The sequence below is a fragment of the Thermochaetoides thermophila genome, assembly GCF_000221225.1.
Source record: "Thermochaetoides thermophila DSM 1495 unplaced genomic scaffold scf7180000011812, whole genome shotgun sequence".
Classification (NCBI taxonomy): Eukaryota; Fungi; Ascomycota; class Sordariomycetes; order Sordariales; family Chaetomiaceae; genus Thermochaetoides; species Thermochaetoides thermophila.
This window is the reverse complement of record NW_006383028.1, coordinates 334,095-346,520: the sequence shown is the minus strand read 5'-3', so window position 1 is coordinate 346,520 and position 12,426 is coordinate 334,095. Positions and strand designations below refer to the sequence as shown.

The 12,426-nt window shown below is 51.5% G+C and overlaps 5 protein-coding genes and 1 non-coding gene across 6 annotated transcripts; 4 read left to right on the top strand and 2 right to left on the bottom strand.

Moving 5' to 3' along the window:
- Window positions 1-250: 250 nt before the first annotated feature.
- On the top strand, window positions 251-1,287 carry CTHT_0008710 (acetolactate synthase small subunit-like protein; the record flags this gene model as incomplete). The annotated part of the gene is made up of 2 exons (XM_006691335.1): window positions 251-1,047; window positions 1,107-1,287. The coding sequence occupies 2 exons, from the start codon at window positions 251-253 to the stop codon at window positions 1,285-1,287; spliced, it is 978 nt and encodes a 325-aa protein (XP_006691398.1).
- A 222-nt stretch (window positions 1,288-1,509) lies between these two features.
- Window positions 1,510-2,722, bottom strand: CTHT_0008700 (ornithine carbamoyltransferase-like protein; the record flags this gene model as incomplete). Its single annotated transcript, XM_006691334.1, has 3 exons — window positions 1,510-1,553; window positions 1,618-2,308; window positions 2,372-2,722. The coding sequence occupies 3 exons, from the start codon at window positions 2,720-2,722 to the stop codon at window positions 1,510-1,512; spliced, it is 1,086 nt and encodes a 361-aa protein (XP_006691397.1).
- Window positions 2,723-3,662: 940 nt separating this feature from the next.
- Window positions 3,663-6,491, top strand: CTHT_0008690 (uncharacterized protein; the record flags this gene model as incomplete). The annotated part of the gene is made up of 3 exons (XM_006691333.1): window positions 3,663-4,392; window positions 4,586-5,548; window positions 5,656-6,491. The coding sequence occupies 3 exons, from the start codon at window positions 3,663-3,665 to the stop codon at window positions 6,489-6,491; spliced, it is 2,529 nt and encodes an 842-aa protein (XP_006691396.1).
- A 1,342-nt stretch (window positions 6,492-7,833) lies between these two features.
- CTHT_0008680 lies at window positions 7,834-7,934 on the bottom strand. Its single transcript has 2 exons — window positions 7,898-7,934; window positions 7,834-7,877 (listed from the first exon to the last, which is right to left on the bottom strand). It is a non-coding gene; the product is annotated as a tRNA-Ser (tRNA).
- Window positions 7,935-8,965: 1,031 nt separating this feature from the next.
- Window positions 8,966-11,158, top strand: CTHT_0008670 (uncharacterized protein; the record flags this gene model as incomplete). The annotated part of the gene is made up of 4 exons (XM_006691332.1): window positions 8,966-9,191; window positions 9,252-9,585; window positions 9,678-10,334; window positions 11,104-11,158. 4 exons carry the CDS (start codon window positions 8,966-8,968, stop codon window positions 11,156-11,158), a joined length of 1,272 nt encoding a protein of 423 aa, XP_006691395.1.
- Window positions 11,159-11,172: 14 nt separating this feature from the next.
- On the top strand, window positions 11,173-12,232 carry CTHT_0008660 (cytochrome c oxidase-like protein; the record flags this gene model as incomplete). Its single annotated transcript, XM_006691331.1, has 3 exons — window positions 11,173-11,441; window positions 11,584-11,653; window positions 11,711-12,232. 3 exons carry the CDS (start codon window positions 11,173-11,175, stop codon window positions 12,230-12,232), a joined length of 861 nt encoding a protein of 286 aa, XP_006691394.1.
- Window positions 12,233-12,426: the final 194 nt, after the last annotated feature.

The following is a 12,426-nucleotide window of genomic DNA, read 5'->3' as shown; positions in this document are numbered from 1 at the left end:
GCACCGGCTCGGTGGTTGCTGTAGCCGTGACTCGATCGGTCGCGGTCCAGTGTGGGTGGATGTGACAGATCTGGCTGGCTTCAGTCCGGGCCAAACTTTTTCCTTTTTCTTCCCTTCATCCAGGTGACTCACTTGTTGACGGCCGTCTTGTCAGCAGTCGACACTCGTTACGTTGGCCTAAAGAAGGCTTCGGGATTAGGCCTTCCTTCAACGCAACGGGCCCTACGGCCTCGCCATTGATCCGCTGAAGATGGCGTCTCGCAGCCTCTTCGCTTCCTCCCGCAGGATAGCGGCGCAGGCTCGCGATGTCCCTCTGTCGCGGGGTCTTGCGCCGCTGATCACCGTCCGGCACAGTTCTAAGAGCAGCTCGACCTCAGCCATCGCCTACAAAGCCCTTCGGCGCAGGCACGCCCCTCTCCCCGTCGACAACCCTCCTGCGTGGTCCGCTCAGGCTGCCGTTTCCAACATCCTCTACGAGACTCCGACGCCCTCCGCGGCTCCCCCCAAGCGCCATGTTTTGAACTGCCTCGTGCAGAACGAGCCTGGTGTGCTCTCCCGCGTGTCGGGTATCCTGGCCGCTCGCGGCTTCAACATCGATTCGCTCGTTGTCTGCAGCACTGAGGTCGAGGATCTCTCGCGCATGACTATCGTGCTCACGGGTCAAGACAGCGTCGTTGAACAGGCTCGCCGCCAGCTCGAAGACCTTGTCCCTGTCTGGGCTGTGCTGGACTACACCAACGCTCCGCTTGTCCAGCGTGAGTTGCTCCTGGCCAAGGTCAACATCCTCGGTCCCGAGTATTTCGAGGAGCTGCTTGCCCATCATCGCGAGATCACTGCTGCCGACGGCGTTCAGCAGGGCGAAAATGGCCAAGAGGCGGTTGAGCAGCCCAGCCTCGCAGAGACGGCCAAGGATTTCCATCCCAGCCGTCTGGTCGCCAGTGAGGCCCTACGCCATAAGCACGAGCATCTCCGGAACATCACCTACTTTACACACCAGTTCGGCGGCAAGGTTCTTGACATTAGCACTAATAGCTGCATTGTCGAGGTGTAAGTTTCTCCCTTAGTTGGGTAGACTTCTCAGGACATCTTTTAATTGTGTCATATAGGTCCGCCAAACCATCCAGGATAGACTCCTTCCTCAAGCTCATTGCCCCCTTCGGCATTCTCGAGTCTGCCAGGACTGGTCTGATGGCTCTGCCTCGTTCGCCCCTGTATGGGCCGGATGAGGACAGCCCGATGAAAGAGGCCGACGAGGTTGTCGACGCCAGTCAGCTCCCCCCTGGTTAAGAGCTAGAACAGTTTGGAGATGTTTAGATACTGGTCTCATTTATTTATGTATTCTGTGCGCAAAATTGAATAAATTAAATATGTTTGATCAATTGTCATTGTCCCATGGTATTATTTGCTTTTGAGCACACTACTACGCCTGATGCCATGCCTGCTTGCCCCTTTCTTCATGGAATCACAGAAACGCCAAGATTTTCCTTTTCAACATCCGACGCCAGTCCTTTACAGAATCTTGCCTTTGTTGACCACGAACGCCTCCAGTACCGCTAGAAGAGTTGTTAGCAATGGGACAAGCATCTGGGAACCACCAGAACGAAAGGATAGACATACCGACAGCAGCCCAGAGCCTGTTCTCAGCTTCTGGGAAGACGAGAGACCGTGGGCCATAAAACACTTCATCATCCACCTCCTCCGGATGCCTCGGCAGGCAGTGCATAAACTTCCAATCCGGCTTAGCCCCGCCCCTTGTGGCCAGTTCGTTGGTTACCTGGTAACCGGCGAAGGCCTTCAACCTCTTCTGCTTCTCGTCCTCCTGGCCCATTGACACCCAAGTGTCCGTCACAATGATATCGGCCTCCTTGACGGCTTCCTCAGGTACTGTCGTCTCGAACAGCTTGCCCGGGCGGGCCACACCCTCGCCAGCAGCCAAAATCACCTGGCGCATCTTCTCAGGGATGCCATAGCCGGCGGGCGACGCAACAGAGATGTCGACGCCCATCTTGACGCAGCCAATGGCCAAGTCGAACAACACATTGTTGGAATCGCCCACCCACGCAACCTTGAGCCCCTCCAAACCCAGGCTCGACTCGGTCGGCGTCCGACCGGCGCCGAATGTCTCGTGGATCGTTTGGAAATCGGCAATTGTCTGCAGAGGGTGAAAATCACTTGAGAGCGCATTGATAACAGGTACCGACGAGTGCTCCGCCAATTCTGTTACCTCCCTATGTGGCCCCACGCGGGCGACCATGCACGATGTCATGGAGGAAATGACAACAGATGTGTCAAGTAAGCATTCGTTAACCTAGAAGAGATAGATCACAGGTCAGAACTGATGATAGAACCACATCTGTCGCAGGAGACCTACCCCTAGCTGGATATCATCCTTGCCCAGGAACATGGGATGACCACCCATTAATTGGACAGCAGCTTCCGTCGAAACACGAGTCCTGGTACTGCGCTTGCTGAACATCATGGCCACAGTCTTTCCTGCCAGAGAGCCATGGAGAGGTTTTGGCGGCTCCTGGCCGGCGGCGAAAGCGGCCTTCACGGCCTTCTTGTGAGCGGAGGCATTGAGGACGAGCCGAGTGAACTCAGCAGGACTGAGGTCGCTGATAGAGAGAAGATGCCTCGGTTTTGTCGCCGAGGCACTAGCAAACGAGCGAGTCTGAATCTGGGACATGGCGAACTTCAAGGTCCGAAATGCGCGAGGATTCATGATGAAAAGAATTGGAAGGAAGTTATGGAAGTATCCTGGGAGCCTCTCCTTTCTTTTTGTCCTTCCCGAAAGAAAAGCCCACCAGGTTTTTTATCAAGTGTTTTCTTTGCTGTTCTAGATTAGCAGGGTCCGAGCTGTTTCATAGAATAAGGGTTTCTGCCGCTTCGCCGGAGGGGTTGTGAGTCAGTTAACACACCAACCAGAAAAAAGAGGTTGAGAGGCACCTTGACGGGTCCAGCCCTTTCCCTGCACCCATATCCAGAGGGCGTAGGTAGCACCAGAACCTTGGATGTCTTATTGGTGACATCTGGAAACTGGCACAGTATATTTCCACTGTCAGATTTGATTCAATTTCTATAGCTAGCTATGCAGCATACACAACAAATGCGGTTCCCAACCAATGTTCCGCGCTCAAAACACTTTGAGGATGGATTACTGCATGAAACGTTCTCATATTTTTATCCCATGCTGATATGGTATGGGCGATAGATGCGTCATACAAGACGAGTCAGTAGGACGCCGAGAAGGGAACTTTTCTGCACTGTGGTGATTGAAACTGGGACTGAAATCCCATCAACACCATTTTTTTTCGACATCGGAGCTGACGAATTGACAGCATGCCATTGGCCTTCGGGCCGGCATCCAAGCCCACTAGCCGCCGGGGTCGGACCCCAGGGGCAGCCGCTGAGCTTGGCCCCGCCTTGGGCACCTGCCAAGCCCTGACAATTCGAACACCGCACCACTGTCCAGATAGCCATCCTATCAGCATCGATCCCCTTGACAGGTCCGACGATCCAACCCGTGCCGTCTGTGTCATCAACTGTCCTCTGACCACCTCTTCAGTACCTAGCACACCCAATTTGTGGTCAAGGACAGTTTCGATCCTCCTCCTTCTGTCATTACCGGTGCTGGCAACCATCACAACTAAGATTCTCCGACCATGTCGGACGCTTCAGAGAGGTCGCCGTTGCTTTCTAATCACAGAGCTGAGAGAGATGAGACACAGCAAGTCATCGAGTCGACTCCTCTACTGTCAACAGCCGCGACAACGCTGCGTTACGATGGCCAGACCGATGGTGACGCCAGCCACGATGCGGATCCTACCTCTATGACCGGTCGGTCGTCAGGCCCGGTCTCCTCCAAAGCGTCCAAGTCAAAGAGGATACGATGGCCGTCCGTTATTGCGGTGATAGTCCTGTCTTTATTCGCAGTGGCGGTTGTGGTCCTTGGGTTTGTTGTTCCTTCTGCAGTTGAGGAGTATGCCAAGCAAGCAGCGGTACTGGAGCCGACCGACCTTTCTCTTGTCTCCATTACTGCTGAGGGCGTCCGGGTACGAATCCAAGCAAACTTTCGGCTCGATGCACAGCGTGTACCAGATGGGAGAGTCCGGAGCATCGGCAAGACAGTCGGCTGGCTGATCGGAGAGATCAAGACCGGCCCAACGAGGATCAACGTCTATCTGCCCCAGAAAAATGATATGCTTCTCGGCACGGCTGCTGTACCCCCATTGAGCGTCAGCATTACTGCTGGCCAGAATAATGCCATCGACATTGTAGCCGACTTGATTCCCGGCGAGGCTGAGAGCATCCGAACGATTGCAAATGAGTGGCTGCAAGGAAGACTGAAGACCGTGCAGCTTCGTGGGCAAGCAGATGTCCAGCTGACTGCGGGTATTATTCCGTTGGGCACACACTCCATTGTTGAGTCTATGATGTTTGAAGGTCAAGCTCTCTACCGCTCATTTGCATCCTTATACTTTGGAGAAAAGTTTCTTGCGTGAAGCGCTGCCATGTGTTTAACTGAGTGCTTGTCATCACTCTCCCTGGGCCGCTATGCATAATGCTGATAACAGTGAGAAAACAGGCAGCAAGTTGCCTCACATGCCCAAATACAACATTACGTCGCTGAACGTTCGAGATGATCCCCTGCCAGGACATGAAGGAAAGACGATAGCCGTTGAGGTGTCGATACTCACATTCAATGAGTACCCGATATCTCTCGATGTGCCCGAGCTAGCATTCGAAGTTCTTGTTCCTGGATGCACCGCTGCCGCGCCATCAATTCTCGTCGCTGCTGCTACTACAAACGCAATCGCTGTGCGGGCCCATTCTGATGTGATTGTGGATGTACGCGGTTCGCTGGTTCAACTTCCTGATTCCCTGACTCGGCCATGCCCAGACTCAGACTCATCACCGCTTGACATGCTTTTCGAAAAGTACCTCGGTGGGAAGCCAGCAACCGTGTTCGTTCGAGGCCAGAAGCAACCTGTTGCTGAAGTCCCCGGTTGGATCATTGAACTTCTCTCAAGCATCACTGTGCCTGTTGCCTTGCCCGGGCGCCCTCTTGACAACCTGCTCCGCGAGTTCAGCTTGAGCGATGTCTCTTTTGACATGCCCGACCCGGCAGCAGATCCTGAGGATCCAAGATCTAAGCCTCGGGTGTCTGGCACCATCGTTGCTACGGCGGAGCTTCCTGCTGAGCTCGACTTGACTCTTAATGTGACTGGCGTTCGCGCTAATTCCGATGTCTTTTACCGGGGAAGGAAACTCGGTGAACTCAAGTTGAAGAAATGGCAAAAGGCAACATCAACTCAGCTTCCAAAGAAAACTGGCCAACATGCTGCGCTTCTCAAAATTCAAGCCCGCATTAACAATGCACCGGTCGATGTGACAAACCCTAATGTTTTGACCGACATCATCCAATCCATCTTATTCGGCAAAGATGTCATATTAGGGATCAAGGCCTTAGTAGACGCCAAAGTCCAAACTGTCCTTGGCGATCTCATGATAAAGGCCATCCCAGCAGAGGGCAAATTCCCAATCAAACGTCCGTATTTCCATTGACAATACCGTTAGTTATCCGGCTGAAGTTTTCCCTGGCATCTCTGCCTCAGGAACTGCACACTGGGCTAACTAATGTAGCACATATCACAGCTCCCGAAGGCGGCTTTCTGCATTCTGCCGTACCAGAGGTCAGCATCATGAAGGTTACCAATACAACCTCGACTACTTTGTCTTTCGATGCGTTAGTAAACGTCACAAATCCCACGTTGTACTCGGCACATATTCCATTTATCAGCGTACATATCGAAAGCAATGGAACAACCATTGGAGAAGTGCATGCGAAAAAGTTAAACATACGTCAAGGACGCAACACAAATTTGGTCGTCTCGGCTACATGGAACCCGGAGATGGGCGGGAAAGAAGGTCTTCAACGCGGTCGTGATGTCATCTCCCAGTATCTCTCTGGGTTCAACACGAGCTTCATTGTGCGAACCCATAGAGGGACTATTCCTACTCTTCCTCTCCTTGGAGAGGCCCTCGCTCAATTGAATATCACGCTTCCAGCCCCGAGGTTCGCATGCAGTGATGGTGCTGGCAGCGACAAGAACAACCCCGAAGGGCCTTGCTTCATCCGCGATGCGACCTTCCATCTCCTCTCATCCACGGCAACGTTCACCCTCGTCTCGCCTCTTCGTGATACTACTATATTTATTGACAACGTTGATGCGACTGCGTTGTATAACCATTCAGAGCCCCTCGGCCGCATCCGTTACTACCTCCCGTTTGCTGCCCCACCCGGAGCGTCGACCACACCTAAGCTGCCAGTTGAGTGGTCATTCGATTCGATCGGGTATGGAAAGCTAAGGGATGCGCTGGGTGGACGGATGAAGGTTGATGCGAAGGCTGATGTTGGAGTGAGGATTGGCCAGTGGACGGAACGGGTTTGGTACATTGGCAAGGGAATTGGAGCTAGTGTTAGGCTGTAGGTGTTTTGGGGGCTTTAGATTGATAAACAGTTGCCTTTGCTTGGACTTTTGTTAGGTTTTCGGACATGCAGGCGTCAGGGCTGGATGGATACAGGCTCGGGCATTAGATGGGTATGCTGTATTGAAGTTAGAGGGGCGTTCAGTGCTTGGGTGTGAGGATATTACCTTTTCCTCCTTTCGTAGGCTTTACAGCGAATGCCAAACTATAATTTACACCTCAGAGCCTTATGAAGCAAACGTGCCGGTTGACTTTAGAGAAAGCTTCCTGCTAGTTGCTGTCCCTGACTCCGTTGGCCAACGACAGATCAGATCATATCTCAACCATGAAAGTATTCTGTATTCAAGTAAGTATCCAGAAGTTTGACTAAACCGTGAGATATAAGCAATTCTCCTGTCAAACTAGACACGGCCGAGCTAGCACTGAGCTTTGCTGAGCTGCGATTGGGCTGGCGATGTCCCCAAGCCTGGTTTTGGCCGAGTTACACCGAAGCTGTCCCCGCGAGATGGCTCAACAGTACCCTCACAGTAAATAGTTTTGATAACACTGTGTACGATTACTGACGCCCCACAACTGCTAAACAGTTTTTAAATGAGACGCCAGACAGCCTCGTTTGATCCTTTTCTTCTCTTTCTTTCTCACGAAAGTTGAAATAACCCGGGGTTGCAGAATCAGGCCCGCTGTTTGACGAGAGAGTAAGACTGGGAGGGAGCAATCTCTTCTTTTCCTGCTCTCTTCTTTCTGTGCGCATCGGGTTGTATTACCGGGGAGAGAAAACAGGCGTCTCAAGAATTGCTACTAGCTGGGTCCCTCGTGGCCTCGCGATGAGTGGGCGATCCCGTTTGGCCTCGACATTACTTTGAGGGAATTTTGGTGTCCTGGGCGCAGGGTGCTAGTATGGATACTCTAAACTTATGACTGAATAAGTATTTGTGTTTTTTAAGCCGCAAGTACAGAGTGGATCATAGTTAAGGGTCTAGAGGGGTTCAATCGTTGAATCCCTGGGAGAACTCCGAAACAGCGTTTCTGGACATCTATGCACTGGTTCCCTAAAAAGTTTGTTTTGCTGTTGTATTAAACGTGGGCGATGGAGGTTGTGTCTCGTAGAGACATCTAAGATCTTCCTCCGTTCTTCTCTGGCACAAAGCAAATCCTGCGCCGCAACAGCTGCTGCGACTCCAGCTTCGTTAGATGACCTTAGTGCATCTCATGCCGAGACATCAACCTTTGTTGATGGAGTCATCTTCACCGAATACACCCATCAAATCAAGGTCACTCTATCAAAGCAAGGGAGCAAAAATAAGACAGTTTTTTTTATGTAAGCTGATGGAGGAGACAAAAAAACGTCACCTGTAGGATTCGAACCTACGCTCCCGAAGGAACTGCCTAGGCAGCTAACAATGGATATTAGCAGGGCAGCGCGTTAACCACTCCGCCAAAGTGACTTGATATTTATATTTCCCGGATATCTTTTATCATTTAGCTGCGGATGCATCCACTATGTTAGCTGCGAGCGAGGGCTGTTCTTAGGTAGCTCACTCTATCCACTTACGCGAACAATTAAGTTATTTAGCTGATAATTGCATTGGATTTGGTGGCTCCATAATCTGTTAGTACTGCTCATGAGGTTGAAATTCACTAGTCGTTGTCTAGGTCGTTGGATTTCCTCAGTTCCTTCCTTGTCACTATTTTCTGATACCATTATCCTGGCGTCATGGAAGACCCGGAACATGGCATATCTTTCCGTCCTGATTCAAGGCAAGAGGAGATGAGACGTTACATGCCTGTGCACTTTGCATTGAAGGGCTAACAAGTCAATAGCTTTTTGCAGAAGAGTTCTGGAAGGTGTCAGAGACTTGATCCGCAACCTGATATCAGCTTTGATGAACTTGTGCACTTCTGTGCATTACCCTGTATTTGAGTTGACGTATCCAGTTTCCCAAGCTGCTGAGTTAAAAGGAGCGGATTGTTTTGGAAGATAGTGGCGAACCAACAGCGACTGGGTGTTAACATAGGTTGCATACTTGCATCCTGCCTGTCGGCGAAGTAAGTATGCATGATGCAAACAGGCCTTAATTGCTATTCTTGCCGTCTGTGGCGTGCCAGGTCCATGCGATTGGATGAGACTCTGCCAGCAGCGCTATCTGCCTCTCGCCTTTCAGTGTCATCCTGCGCCCGATGCAACACCAGATCCGCTGTGTTGTGCATGTTCCGCTCCCTTGGGTTGCTCATACTTAGATGCTTACAGCTCAGCTGGGCATGGCGGCTTTACTTTGTAGTGGTTGTTTGATCGAGCCGATATGTCTGGCTAATCTTCTCGTCCCATCTCTTACAAACATGGGCCTCTTAAAGCCCCTCCATGATCATTGCCATGCCGCCCTTCGTAACTTGCGCGGGCACCTTTGTTTTCAATTCCCCAAACCGACGTACCGGCTGATACCACCTGTTTGGACTGCTCGCTCAGCATCAATCGGCCATGTCTAAACGAACTGATCCAGAGCCCGGGAAAAAGGTAGCTATTGTCGGCAGTGGCTGCGCTGGACTCGCCGCTTTATGGGCATTGAGCCGCAGTCCCCATGATGTGTACCTCTACGAGGCCGACAGTCGGCTTGGTGGTCACTCCAACACGGTCGAGTTTGTCAAGGGGAAGTACAAGGTGATGGTTGATACTGGCTTTATTGTCCTGAATTCGGCAACATACCGTAAGTTCATAGTCTATTGTCCCACTGAAATTCCAAAGCTGCCTCGACTTACTGAAGCAGCAAACTTCATCGATTTCCTCAAACTGATGAAGGTCGAATTGGAGCCCACCGACATGACCTTTTCTGTCTCACGAGATCAAGGCTGGTTCGAATGGTCTGGGTCGAGTGTAGACGCATTGTTCTGCCAGCGAAGCAACCTCATGTCCCCTAAGATGTGGCGCATGATCTTCGACATAATTCGCTTCAATTACTTCGCTTTGGATGTTCTACGTCGGGACTCGCCAACCGATGAAACAATAGGCGAGTATCTCGAGCGGGAGGGCTACTCAAGTGCTTTCCGCGACGACTACCTGATCCCAATGACAGCAGCAATCTGGAGCACAAGTCCGGATAAGTGTCTTCTAGACTTCCCAGCAGTTACACTGATCCGTTTTATGTATATTGAACCCTATACATATCACGAAACGCGCTACTAACCTTATGCAGGTGGAATCACCATCTTTTATCGACGGTGTCATCTCGTCCACAATGGCTTACTATCAAGGATGGATCAAAAACCTACATCGATAAGATTATGATGGGCTTCCCCTCAAATCATGTTAGACTCAACACCAGAGTCACTCGCCTGATCAGCGAACGCGATGGCCGTGTGCGTCTGCATACTCACAGCGGCAAATCTGAGGTGTTTGACCATGTCATCCTGGCTACACATGGCGACCAGGCCTATCAAATCATCCGCGACTCTGCCACAGATGAGGAGCACGAGATTCTGCGGCATTTCCTCACCTCAAAAAACGTTGCTGTTCTGCACTCTGACATCTCTCTGATGCCTACCTCACGGAAGGCTTGGTCAGCTTGGAACTACCTTGCGAAGTCGTCCTCACCCAACCTTAAGAAACAAACCGGTAACATCACTCAGGTGTGCCTGACTTACGACATGAATGCACTCCAGCACATCCCACGCAACATCTTCGGCAAGGTGTTAGTGACAATCAACCCGCTTCATGAGCCTGATCCCACAACCGTTCAGGGACGCTATATTTACCGTCATCCGCTGTACACTCCGGCAGCTGTGAAGGCACAACGCCGGCTGAACGAGATCCAGAACAAGCGCGGCATCAGCTACGCAGGAGCATGGACAGGGTATGGCTTCCATGAGGATGCATTCTCTAGCGGACTGAAAGTAGCAGTTGAGCATCTCGGAGCGAGCATTCCGTTCGAGTGGAGGGACTCAATGTTCCTTAGGGGAAAGAAACCTCGGCTGACGATTGGCGAATGGTTGATGAAGATGTTGATTTTATTGATCCAACTATTTGTGATCAGCGTATTCGACAAGCTCGTTGGGCCTTTCACCGGGTCCTGGAACCAAGAAAGGGATACAAAAGTCTTGTACCGAAGAACGGCAAGAAAACGGGTAGATTTGTAGCTCGTGGAACGCATCGACAGGCACGCGAAAAGGCACGCGAAGGGGCTGCTGGTCTCTGATGGGAGTATCTCAACTCTTCTGTCATCTGCTGAGTTGACATTACTCTATGTGTGTCAGAGGGATTCTGGGCAGATTAAGCTTTAAACTTATATTAAAATTGAGACATACAATTTAGACGGAGAGTAATCTTAGGTTACCCGAACGAGTACTTCTTCGAGTGTCACAACTGTTCAGTTTCATCCCCTGAGCTCATGCTTGCTTGCAGATTGATGATCTTGTTTTCTTCATAGATCTTCCCCCCTTCCAGCCTCTAGCCTGATGATATAATCTTCCGGCAGATGCCAACTGATGACAGCTGCCAAGAAGTCTAGACAAAGTTACCCCTCATGAACCTGGAGGTACCTGTACGGGGTACCTCCGCTCCCGATACAGTTATCGGATGATCCACCTTACAACGTGAAGAACACCCGAGCTCTTCCACGTCAGGCCCATCGTCGTCTTCGTTGTCGAGGCCATCTTCACCCCCGGACAAACCGACTGAGCTGGCACGACACCATGTCCCAAATACCACATTTCGGCCGGCGCTTGGCTGCAGGGGCGGCCTCGGCCTGGTCCTGCCTCTTTTGCCGCCGTGTAGGGGCTCAATGGCAATCGGCAGCTTTTGACGTTAAGCAGACCAGTGCGGTTGCGGGCACGACGAGGATCACTGCAAGACAAAGCCATGGCAAAGTCAGATTTTTCTCCCAGAGCACACCAAAGAGAGCGCAGGCACCACAGAACAAACGGCAACCGAGGGGATATGCTGCGCCGAGCATGGAACAAATGTATGAAATCTATAGAAAGCGGAATCAAACAGTGGTGTAAGTTCTTCGTTCCCTTGCTTGACTGTATTTGTACCCGTTGGCATACTACATTAGGATAGGGCCGAAGTTACTGGTGGATATACATACTAAATAAGATTCTCAGGTACTACACCATCAGCATCATCCTCGGCACAGTCGCCTTCTCGTATGGCTCGGTGCCCATGTATAAGATGGTATGCTTTTCCTTCCCTGCCTTTAATTCGACCCCATATGACTCACTGACTTCCCAGATCTGCCAAACAACAGGCTGGGGCGGTCAGCCCGTCCGGGCGCACGGCACGGCCAGTTCATCGTCGTCTCCAGAAGACCTTGCCTCCCGTCTCGAACCCGTCCGGGACGCTAAGCGCATCCGCGTGACCTTTACTGCGTCCGTCTCCAACGTGTTGCCTTGGAAGTTTGTCCCCCAACAGCGCGAGGTGCGCGTGCTGCCGGGCGAGACGGCGCTGGCCTTCTACACAGCAACCAACAACTCCGACAAGGATATCATCGGCGTTGCGACATACAGCGTCACGCCTGCCCAGGTTGCGCCATACTTCAGCAAGATCCAGTGCTTCTGTTTTGAGGAGCAGCGCTTGGCTGCTGGTGAGACCGTGGATATGCCGGTATTTTTCTACCTCGATCCCGATCTGTTGAAGGATGTGAATATGAAGGGAGTTGAGACGGTGACCCTGAATTATACATTCTTCAAAGCTAGGTATGATGATAACGGGAGGATTAGGGGCATTCCAGGACCTCTGCCCGAAGTTAATTAAACGGCTACGAAACGGTCGGGAGCAAGGAACCTGCTGGCAGGACGAGAGTGTAAATGTGTACGATTATTGTGAATGATCTTGTTAGATCGACATAGGGGTCGTGCGTATCTGGGACTAGAGAGCGGAGTATTCGGCTCCTACGACATATATAAATGGGGGCTTGTTGGCTAGGCGTTCGGAAAGGAGGAATAAAC